The sequence below is a fragment of the Microcebus murinus genome, chromosome 25 (assembly GCF_040939455.1).
Source record: "Microcebus murinus isolate Inina chromosome 25, M.murinus_Inina_mat1.0, whole genome shotgun sequence".
In the NCBI taxonomy this organism is placed as follows: Eukaryota; Metazoa; Chordata; class Mammalia; order Primates; family Cheirogaleidae; genus Microcebus; species Microcebus murinus.
In genome coordinates, this window is record NC_134128.1 from 16,754,596 (window position 1) to 16,766,922 (window position 12,327).

The following is a 12,327-nucleotide window of genomic DNA, read 5'->3' on the forward strand; positions in this document are numbered from 1 at the left end:
GAAGCACTAATTCTGTTTCACAGTTGAAAAACTGAGATTCAGGAAGATCATATGAACCATATGCACCAAGATCACACAGAGAGTGATGGATCTAAGCCTTCAGCTCAGGCAGTTGGGTTCCAGAGAATCATGGTTTCAGGAAATCTTTCCAAGGCATTAACTGTTCTCACGTGGTGACTGTTCTCACGTGGTCACATCATCAATGAAAGTCAGCTGCCGTCCTATAGGTCATGGGGCAGCCAACCAAAAACATAAACCACGTAAGACAGGCTACCACATGATATGCTGTGGGAAGTCCTGACAGGGTTAGTCGTCTGTGCTAACCCTGGAAGGTGCTCAGAGTTTTAAGAAACAGAGTTGAAAAGTAAGAGTTTATGTCTGTCAACAGGCCACGTAGGAACAGGCCTGGGGAAGAGGGGACATCAAGCCTCCCAGCCTGGTGGAGTTACCACTGGAACCGCTGTTCTGGATCTGCGCTCACTGAGCAATATTCTGATTTCTGAATCTGAGGACAGCACAGCCCAGGAAAGAGGATACAGGAAAAAGGATAGCAAGAAAGGCTGACATTCTGAGTCTAATTGATTTCACCTGACTTTGTCCTGCACCAGCAGCTTTCTCCACACCGGAAGGACCAAGACATCAGACACTGCAGTGGGGTGAGGCTCCCAAGCCAGCCGCGGCACCCAACAAGGGCCTCTCTCGTCCCTTTTACTGGGCGGGGTTCTGGACAAGAGACCCTGCACACGCCCCTGCCTCGTGCACCTCCAGAGATGACTGCAGAGGGGAGGTCTGGCCTCAGGATGGGACAGTCATGTCACATCCAGACCCAGACAGAGGAAGCCCCAAAACACCAGTGGGCCTAAAAAAAATCTACATCCTCCTGCCCCAAATAATGGATGTGTCCTTTTTTAACAAAATTAGGGCAGACAGAAGAAAGCGAAGTTGCAGCACAAAACAAAGCTGTTCATCAGTGAAGATTGTCACAGTGCCACAGCACATCTGCCCAGGACAGAGCACAACGACCTGCCTTCATTCCCTTGTCTTTGTAAGTTTCTTCTATGTACTAGTCACTGCACTGGGTACAGAGACTGCAAAGTGAGGAAGGCATCCCATCCTCAAGCAACATGCAATCTAGGAAAACACACATTATTTCCTTACTCATAGACCATAAAAATAATCACGTAATAATCAGTAGTATGGAGGCACACAGGAAGTGCACTGAATTTAATGTCACTGATGTTCTGGTGCACCATTACTCTATGAGCCACTAAGAAACAAAAAAAAAATGCTGCCAATTAAATTTTGGCAAGTCATTGACTGCGCTGACTTCAGAGATGTCACGCAGCTGGGGAAAGGTGCCTGTCGGGAATCAGTGGAAAGTGGGAAACGTCACCCACAAGCAGCTGCTGGGTGGGCAGCGGGCAGGGTCGCTGATGAGCGCTGGGAAGAGGCACACAGGGCCTGAGTGGCAGCTGGAAAAAAGGGGCATTCCAGCACCCAGCACCCTCGCAGGTGATGCAGAGCTGGGGAGACGTAGCTGAGGCGATGGCAGGAAGGCCACGGGAGCACCCTGAGGGAAGAGACCCAGCAAGGCGCAGGGGTAGCTGCTCCCAAATGCCAGACAAAAGGAGTCCAAAAAGGCTGGTCGTCTTGCGATGCCACAAGTTCAACACTGCCCAGGAACAAAAACGTGAGCTAAACAGAGGACGGCCACAAAACACTTTTCAACGTCAGTATTTCTAAAAGGATGTGCAAAGAAAACCATGGCTCATAGTTTTATTTCTGAAATTTAATGTTCCTACTTTGGTTTCAAGCCTCTCAAGGGACAAATAGTTTTTATCTCTTTCACTATTTCAAGAGATTCTTGAGAAACAAAGATTGCACGTGTGCAACACACACACACAGAGGATTATATTTTTGTCCAAATTCTTTGCTAAGGTAAGGAACCTCTAAAAACCATACTAATTAAAAGAGAAAAATATGTAGGTTGGCTGTTGTCTTAAAGAGGAGGCTCTTGTATCTTTGAAAACAATGAACTGAAATAGGTATAAAAAAGCCAAAGACACCAAGAACTACAATTCTTCCACACAAGTAAAAATGATAGCATGAAAAGCCAAGGCCAGCCTAGCGATCTAACTTCTCTCTTGCCTGGCAATTTCCTCTACCCCCATGAGGAACCCTTGGTCCCTTTGTTGAATGGCAGCCCATCTGTGTGAAGAAATGAGACAGCAGTCACTATAAAAGCCCTACCTTCAGCCACTCGATGGACCTAATGAGCAGCACTCTATTACCATTCAGTTTTGCTGGAGTTTCCAGCTTCCTGATGCACAATGAGAAGAAAATTCCAAGTCCAGCCTGAATCTCTTTGATATCCAGAGGGAAAGGGAATTCAGCAAGAAATTCTAATGACTTAATGCAGCAGGTACCACCTGAATCAGGCAACTGACCAGTTGTGGCAGGTGGGTGCGTGGCCGACAGCCTGTTTGTCAGACCATCAGCACTGGAGAAGAGAGAGTGTGAGGGGTCTGAGAGAAGAGGAGGCTGTAACGGTCGAAACGCTCCATGGCTATGGTCCCAAGCAGCAGCTGCCCTAATGTGACTGTCATCATCCCAACTTAGTCTGCACTACTCTCGGAGTACATCCACCTGAAGGAAAGAGGAGCAACCACCAGACTCAAAAGAATCAGAAAGGGTACTATGTGCCTTACTGTCTCAGACTACAACATTTCCTCCAATTAGAAAAAAATTAGGGTGTGTAAGACCCACATTTATGAACTGTTCTAGTACAGGGGTCTTGCAATGGAAATGTAAGTTTATCCGAATGAAGAATTATCATAATCAAATCCAGAACGTTTCCTGGCATTGTCATTTTTCCTTCTTTCAACCAGCTGGACTGGTATATGTCTTCTGTGCAGGCACCCCAAGGTGATGTGACTGGAGCTGGGATGAAACGTGCACAGCCACTCTCCCGGGCCAGCATGAAGCGCGCCCTGGCACCACTGCCCGACTGTTGAGAACTGAGAAGGGGGAAGAGAGGAGGAAAATCCCAAAGCCTCCCCTGGCTTGGAGACCCAGGCAGGGTAGGAATGCAGAAAGGTGGCTGGAGTTCCTGGGTTCTGTCTCACGCATACTGGGTCAGAGGAACCTACACAGCCTCCGTGGCAAACCTGTCCAGCGGCAGGTGGATACTTGGGTTTTGAAGAGCACAAAGAAAAATCTGATGAGACTTGACAGTTGACATGAAAGCCACGAGGAACTGTGTAGAACAAAAAACTAAGAGGGTAAAGAACAGACCCCGGGAAATAGTGGATAAAGGGATGAATGGAGGTGGCTTATTTATGTCGGATAGGAGCTTACAGCAAGGCAGCATTTCTCAGGACCCATCTGCCAAAAGCCCGACTTGCCAAATACCCAGTGCTCTGACAACCATGTCACCAAAGCATTCATTTATTGATGTTACCAAATCTATTTATTTTAAAAACCTATGTAATTATCCATAAAGCAATTGTTTATTAGATGCACTGGTTTCCAGCAAGTTGGCCTGCTGGAAAATAGGAAGCCAAAAGAGAAGTTCTAAGAAATGTGGAGCAGTCGGTGACAGCAAGCGCCACACAAGTAGGCAAGAGCCAAGTGAGGGAAGATGTCCTCGGGTAACTACCACGCGTGCACCACACGATGGCAGGGTGGAGGGCGACCCCAGTGGGTCGGAGAGAGGGCGGCGCTGGTGCAGAAGCTGTCACCAAACAGAGGGTAGAGAGGAATACCTGGCCGAGGTGCCGGTTATTTTCCCTTTTCTCATTTTCTACCTGTGAGACTCAAGTCTGTGCACATGTTGAGTGGGAAGATGCAGCATTTAAGAAAAAAGTGAAGCAACAGACAGAGGAGTTGCCCTGGTGTCCCGGAAGAGGAAGGGGAGTGACTCCTAGAGCAAAGGGAAAGAGGAAGCCAGAGTCCCCTAAGCTGTGTCTGGGGCAATCCCGCCCTAGGTCAAGTTTCCTTTCACCGTGACAATCGAGGTGTGTCATCCACTCAGAGGCTCTGATGCAATTTCATAGGAATCTGGTCAGAACATCTGAATGAAGTTGGTCTGTACCCTAAGTTCACAGGAAGCAAGAACCAACCCTAAAAGTAAGTCAAACTTTTACCTTGTTTTCACAGCATAAAGCGTCTGCATAAAGGGGTGGGAAACCTGCAGCCTTGGGGCCACATGTGGCCTTCTGGATCCTTGAGTGCAGCCTTTTGACTAAATACAAATTTTACAGAACGAATCTTTTTAATGAAGGGATTTGTTCCGTGAAGTTTGGATTCAGCTGAGGGGCCCTGAGGCTGCAGGTTCCCTACCCCTCAAACCCTCATCCTCACTGGCACTCTCCTTCCCTAGTAATTAGCCTACCCCTCCCAATGGCTTCCTGCTTCACCTGGGGAAAACGGTTTTTTAGTACCAGAAACACATCTAAAACGTACTTCAAAGTCTTTCAAATCAAGTCAGGGGCCTGCTTAGTTACAGATCACCAATATGACATAAGCATTAAACCTTGCCAAAATTATCATTATTGAAGAGCTATCGATTCTTATATATGAACTTACTGTCTTAAACATGTCTGGCTATATTTCTATTCAATTTGGGATCTTCTCTAAATTAGAGCTTAGCGATTTGCCAAAAGAGTCAGGTATAGAATTTTGTAGGGCTCTGGCATCTTAAAATAACATCCTGATCACTATGTCACCATTTACAAATTCCTCCTGCCACACTTTTCTACTGGAATCCAACTAAGAAAATGTGTGCTCACTGTGTTGTATAAGTTCCATCTTATCTCTAGCCAAGGGCCAGGGACAGTGAGATACTTCAGGGGCTGAAAAGAGACAAAAACCTCTAGGAGAAATCCCACATACACCTGACATGAACCACAAAGATCACGGGATCTTTAAGAATAAGCTGGTTATTGCAAGTGTTGTGAAAAAGAAAACATTATCTAGTGTACGGGTTCAACTCATCTCTTCAACAACACAACAGAGCTAGTTAACAGTACTTTTATTTAAGGATCATATTTTGCTTTCTTTTATATATCGTTAACAAATACTTCTGATCTTTTGAGAAATTATACAAACATCAATTCTTAAAGGAAAATTTCTGACTCAGGGTAGAAACTTACAGAATATGTACAGAATATAGCTGACTGGCAAAATGAGGACAGCTGCTTCAAATAGGAAATTCTATAAACATTACTAATTACAAAAGAAGAAACAATCCAAGGGAACCACCATTAAACTGTATACTTGAGGGTCACTAAAGGGGATTCTAATTTCATCTGGAAAGCCAAATCTAGTGAAAAAATCAAGACTTAGGCTAATTACCAACATGAGCCTTTTTTTCTTTCTCTTTTTTTAAAGAAACATAAATTAGGAACCTACCGTCTGTCTGAGATTTACTGAGGAATATTGTGCTGGCCCGAGGATGATCTGAAGGATTGAATTCCATGTTCAAATCTTTAAAGAAAAAAAAAAAGAAATTACATGAATAAACCATCTGATAATGAGAGAGTCAAGATTAATTTTCATTTTTTCAACCTTAAATTGCAAATACATTCAAGGATTTCAGAAAGCTATAGTTACTGTGTTAATAGAGCCTTTTGGTAAGATTGAAAACAGTGCTATTTAGAAGTTTTAAAAAGTCAAACGTAAAAATTAGACACTTGGCTGGAGATCTATTAGCCTAAAAAACCCTCCATTTTCTTTTGAAAAGTCTGCTCTGCACCCAAGATACACAAAATAGAAGGACAGAGTGATCATGTACAATTAAAGAGAGTTACTCGTCACAGCAGACTCATCTAAGCCCTACAGTTTAGTAAGTGATATTTTCCAGGTAAAGGTGATTAAAATAGGTTACCTCAACTGGTTGGGCCGCACCAGCATCCTTGTATCCTGCCTAAGATTGTTATTTTCTAAACAGGCAAAATGTATCCCTTAGAGCAAAAGCTGCAAATCAGCCATTTGTGGGCCTAATACAGGCCACAGGTGTGTTTTGTTTAATACTTTTTCATTTTTTAAATTTAAGCCAACCTATAAAACTCAAGAGATTTCAAACACCCATCACAAAGGAAAAAACAAATCCCTGTTTTCAGCTTCTCTTGAGAAATAAGATCATCTGGCAACACAAGGCTCACACCCCAATGGTCATGATCGCTGGAGCCCAGCAGCTGTGCCCCTTCAGATGGGACCTGGGGCTCCAGCTCTCCAGTGTGACCCTCCCCCACACACTGGGCTCTCCCGACACTCACTGTCGCACTTTTCTACCCCCACAGGCATTTGGTTTTGCAATCCCTGCCTTAGGACAATCTCCAAGGGTTGAGACTTGTCAATATGATGTAAACAACTTAGAATCCCATCATAGAAGAGTTTTTCCAGTTTAAAAAAAAAAAAAACAACCTGATTCCATGGGAAAAGAATGGTTAACCAAAATAGAAAAATTAAGTTAGGGGAGGAAAGAGATCAAAATTCCCGGAAAGTCTGAATGGCCTTCAGATCAGTTTACAGCATCAGAATAAAAACTTTTTGGGGATCAAATTATTTCAATAAACTCGCAGAGAATCTTAATCAACACCCATAAAAAGTAGATGGGGCCTAGCCTTGGCTTTAATAGCTCATCAAGTCAAAGATAAAATGATAGAGAAATGAGGACGGAGGCTACACCTAATTCCTTATCCACTCAGCAACCCTCTGAAGTGAGGCAGTTCTCCCATTACCAGCCAACCGCTTCCTAACTAGACTCTAACTTCCCACTGGCAACTAGATTAAAGAAACACCTGTTGGCCGAGGCAGGCGAATCGCTCAAGGTCAAGAGTTCGGGACCAGCCTGGGCAAGAGTGATACCCCATCTCTACTAAAAATAGAAATTATCTGGACAACTAAAATATATATAAATAGAAAAAATTAGCTGGGCATGGTGGCACATGCCTGTAGTCCCAGCTACTCAAGAGGTTCGCTAGAGCCCAGGAGTTTGAGGTTGCTGTGAGCTAGGCTGACGCCATGGAACTCTAGCCCAGGCAACAGAGTGAGACTGTGTCTCAAAAAAAAAGAAAGAAAGAAACACCTGTTGAATCTTAAACAGAAGCTACTTTAATTATCTGGTCCTTCTTGGATTATATAACTTCCACTGAAGTTACACAGTAGTTTCACAGCCAAAGGCATTATGGAGTTTTGATGGAAGGAGAAAGATGGGCCAAAGAGACACTCAATATTCCAAACTGGCTTCAATTTGTACGAGATAAAATTAGATGAGAAAGTGCATGGTGAAAATGACTCTTTGAGAAGGGTTTTCCTGCTTAACTAGGGTCTTGTTATAAAAAGGGCTAAATAACAAATGTGCTAGTAATTTTTTGAGGACTTGTGCATATCAAAATGAGGGCAAATACATCATCCTAAGACATTATGGACACAGTTGACATCCAAAAACTAACACACAGTCCCACAGAAAAGCAGCGACTGACACGCAGTGTGCGTGCAGCGCCTACGTGCCGGCGAGACAACACCAGGAAACCGATCCCCTGGCCTCTGACGTCAGCACCACAAATTCCTACTTTGTTCCCTTAACACCCAGCACTCAGACTCACCTACCGGACCAGTTTTCTTTAAGACCCGCTTTTAGCATTAAAATCCGTGAGTAGGGGTTTGTACACCACCACAAGTAAAAAGTATAAAGCTTGCTTTCCTGTTTGGAATGAAATAACACAAGACTGCCGTTCCTTACAGACTGACATCCTGCTCTCAAGTGCAGGGACATGCTTGCAGGAGGACAATCCCCGACTAACTGCAGGTTAGGGTTCTGTGCTGTAATGTAATGGGGATGTCGCAGACTCTAAGAGAGGGATTCCAGTAATGGAGCGTCTGCTATGGCAAATAATACTGCAGTACATCTAGATGGTGAAATACTATGCTACCATCAAAAAATCACATGAATGTTTTATTGACATGGAAACAGACATATTAATACCATACGTCATTAGGTGAGGAGAGCAATATAATACCATCTTGGAGGGAAAATGTGTAGGCATAGAAAACATAAAAGAATATACACCAATATTTTGTTACTATCAAATAATGCCAATGAGCTATATATACATATACACACACATATAGTGTGTGTGTGTGGATGTTTTCTTCTACGTTTTCTGCATTGAGCCCATTTTTGTTGGTTTGCTTTTTTAACTTTTGTAATTTTGAAACACAATTTGTGAAAACGAATTTGAGCCTTTAACATCCTCCAGGCTGGTGTTCCCGGGAGAGGTGAAGTCACAGGAGACTCACACACAGCCCCAATGTGAGTCGCCCCTCAGCACTGTCCACTTGCTGCAGGAACACGGGACGAAAAATGACCCTGGGCGGAGGTGCCCTCATCCTCTGCCTGCAATCTCTGTGCCTCTTTACTCTTCCTGCTCTCAAGGCCAGAGCGGGAAAGGGCAGGTGACTCTTCTCTGGGGAAGCCAAACAGGCATTACATCTCACACTCTCCCTATGAAAGGTACACACCAACCGTGACATGAAGAAAGGGCTGTCATATGTTTCCTTCCATTAAGCCAAGGCTTAATTCCAGGTCTGATCAGGATGCTCCCTGTGTCACAGCTGGTTTCTTAATGGGTGACAGGCCAGGTATCATTTCTCCCCAGGTCAGTGGCACAGAACAAGCCATACAGAGCTCAGAGGAGACTTCAAGACCACTGTCTGCTATGGTATTCACAGATGAGGCCAGGCAGGCTCAGAACTTGAGAACACTACGGTAATTACAATACGTGCTCTGGCATGGGGACTCTAACTTCTGGCGGTGGGGAGAAAAACCACCATTCTCATAAGCCAAGCAAAATAATCCTGCTGTATCACTCAAACTTAACACTCTGAAGTCAAGCATGACAAAACTGCAACTTTAGCCATACAGAAAAAAATCTCCTCATTGTGGAGTTCAGAAAAATGACAGCCCAAATGTTTATAACAAGTTAGAACATATTTGGAAGAGTAGTGGTTTCAGTTCAGCTCAATGAAGTTTCCAAGTGAGAATAAAAAAAAAGAAATTCATGGAATGCAAGCTTAAAATCAGAGATGAAACAGACTTCACTGCTAAAGTATGCTGATCACCTTGCTAAAGTCAGTTCTCACTAACAGCATACTACTACTTTTGAAGTAATAACTGAACACTAATTGTTCACATAATCCACCACCAAATCAAACATTCCTCACCCCTTCCAAAGGCCCTTCTGGAACTTCACACAGCCCAGCCTTCCCTCATACTCACCTCTCCAGTGTGCAGAGAGCTGTGACTTTCCCCACCTGCTCCCAGCAAGCTCTTGACGTAGTTCATGTGCTAACTCATCCAGAACAAGAATTAATAACTTATAAAATTTAAACAGTTACTCCACTAGGTGTCATTTAGCAGAATCACTGCCCTGACAGTGATGTCCCACTGGAGGATTTTCATCTCGAGAAAAGCCCTGCAGAGATGAGCTGGCTGGTGACACCACATGGAAGCCCATAACTCTGGCCCAAGCAGGTCAGCATGTGGCCCGCCTCTGGGAGGGACACAGAAAAGTGGCAGACATGGTTAATCCCACACAGACAAACACTCTATTCAGGAGGATGAGATGAAGTACATGACACATTAGAGCATAGGGCCAGCTGGTGAACAAGAATGAAAAATCTGACCCAATCCTATGAGATACAAAATAGTGTGCTTAAAATAGTTCAAAGCATTGGACTCTTCAAACATGCAATTGAGTCCCTACCATATGGTTGGCACTATGTTCACTCCTGTTGGTATCAAAATACCACTTTGGAGTAATAATCACTTCTATGTCATTACCTTTCCTATTGTCTACACGAACTATTTCATGATCCTAAGAATGCATTCTTGGTTTTCAAAGGGTTACATACACATAGTCGATTAATAGTGAAATGAACAAGTATTTAGCTGACCTCAAAATGCATCATATGATATTTCTATCACATATCACACATAAGTATGAATGGCCAGTCCAAACTACCATAGTTTTCATCCATCCATTCATTCATTCAACAAATAATCATTGAGCATCGACCAGGCGCCAGGTACTGCTGAGTTTCAGGTACTGAGGTACAGAAGTAACAAAATGGATCAAGTCCCAGCCCTACCAAAGCATCCTTCTAAGTTCAGTGTGAATACCAGCGAAGAAAGCAAAAAGAACGAAAAACCCAACAAGAATGACTCTATAAACTCTATAACCCACATGCAGAAAGCTTAGACTCTCCAGGAGTTCTGGGAATCACTCATTCCCTAAGGGGAGACTCAAACAGAGTAGAAATACTGCATTTTACAATGTAAAAGATCCAGATTTGAATTGATCTGCATTAGCTCTATGACCTCGGGAATATTATTCCTTACCTCTAACGTGGGCTAATAACACCTAACTTGGAGGACTACTGTGAAGATTAGAAGTTATGTACATAAAGCAATGGGCAAGCTGTCTGCCACACAATGGGAACTCTATAAATAATGGGCATTAAAAACATTGTGCACAGCACCTAGCTCAGTGCTCAAGAAATAAAACTCTCAATATGTAAATGTTACACTAAGAGACACTCTAAAGACCGTGTTAACCCTTCATTACACAATTTCTATTTTTTAAGGAGTGTTAGGTTGAAACTGATGTTTAATCTTCACTGTTGCATACTCCTGATTTAGATTCTCCTACCCCTTAAAAGAATGACAAGATGATCCATAAACTAGCTTCTGAGACAGTAACACTTTACAGAGACAAAGGCAGTTTTTTAAGGAATGTCATGGAATCCGTTGAGTTGGACTTCAACCTATTGAAGGAATATTCAGGAAGCTGAGTTTTGAACCACTCACTGCTTTTTTATGATGATGACACCCATTCAGACACACGATCAAATTAAAATACTCATAGGATGGTTGTTCTACGGGTCTGTCACCAGACTGTGAAATGAAAACTGAATACTAGGTCACGCTGCTCTCAGTCCATGGTTCAGCTGAGCACAGGGTCTGACGTGGTCCCTTTATTCAAAATTGAAAATGAATCAAGCAGCATGCTTGCTACACAGTTTAATTCAGCAGTGTCCTCGCATGCCAGGCAACCTAATTTTCTTCAGTCCTTTAAACAGATGTCACAACAGTGGCGATCCACAACTGCTCATCCCACTTTTCAGCCAGTGCCAGGTTCACCTGTAGTGTCACAACGAATCCAGGTATTGAGACAGTGGCAAGAGAAGCAGGCGTCACCATCTGTCACTGATGTCTGCAAAACCAGGAAAAAGGAAAACTGCAGCAAGGCCTGATGGCACTTCATGGAAGAGGAGGCTCCAAAGACAACCTGCACAAGGCCAACCCATCCCCCACCTCTTCCTCTCTGCAGTGCCAGGCCCCAAGCTGATCATTGCTCCAATAAATCGTCCCCAAAGATGGGCTGTGCGTTAGCTGTTGGCAATGTCACTAGGGAGAGCCCAAAGGAGTCAAGGATTCTGTGACTCCTTGATAGTTTCGGAGACTTCATGGCAGAAAGTCAACTTCGATCTAGAGGCCAACTGTGGTTAGTTGACAACCCCACGGTTACTCTGAGAAGACATCACTAGGTCTATTTCCTGGCTTTAGAGAGTTATCTGACATAGTCAAAATCTTTAACTTTTAATTTCAATTTTAGGTAGTCACATTTCCAAATCTGGCCATGATCTGCAAGGCAATGATGAAACCAACACATAAAGACTGTTAATTTTAAATCAGATTGGTTCTTTTCATTTTTTTTTTTTTTTTTAGTTACTATTGTCCCACTGCCTGAAAAATCAGTGATTATCTCCACTTGCTGATGTCAATAAGAAGGAATCCAGAGCTGCCCCTACTTCCCCAGGAGGTCACCCCCAGGCCAGCCCATCCCAGCAGCCGGTATCAGCAGCCACTCAGAACAACCGCTCTCACTGCTACTGCAATTCTCATTAATTCTAAAGCCATCTTTTCTACTCCCACTGATTTTAAGTTTATTCTCCTAATTATTATAACACACTTAGATTTGGTTATTTCCTATTTTTGTTCTCTTTCTGGGGCCAGTGGCCCTGCAGGTGATCGGCACACGTGTCTTTGCGAGTGCAGGTCTCTGTGTCAGCACTTCTACGCGTTTGGGCCACTACATCTCTCCCTCTGGGGCTGGGTTTGCGTCTGGGGTTATGTCTCTGTGTGGATCTCTCTGTGCACACACATCCGACCCTCATTCATCTGTTCTCTGTCCATCTGTCTGCCTCTCCACCTCCCCTCTTTTCAACCCATCTCAATCTCTCTTCCACTGGCTCTCTTTC

At 43.7% G+C, this 12,327-nt stretch overlaps 1 protein-coding gene across 4 annotated transcripts in view; it reads right to left on the reverse strand.

Moving 5' to 3' along the window:
• CCNY (cyclin Y) overlaps positions 1-12,327 on the reverse strand; it is a 203,840-nt gene that overhangs the window by 45,073 nt on the left and 146,440 nt on the right. For all 4 annotated transcript variants that reach the window (XM_075997613.1, XM_075997612.1, XM_020284146.2 and 1 more), the window contains one exon: positions 5,413-5,487. In XM_075997613.1, coding sequence (XP_075853728.1) covers positions 5,413-5,479 — 67 coding nt within the window. In that variant the 5' untranslated portion in view covers positions 5,480-5,487. The remainder of the gene's footprint in view (positions 1-5,412; positions 5,488-12,327) is intronic.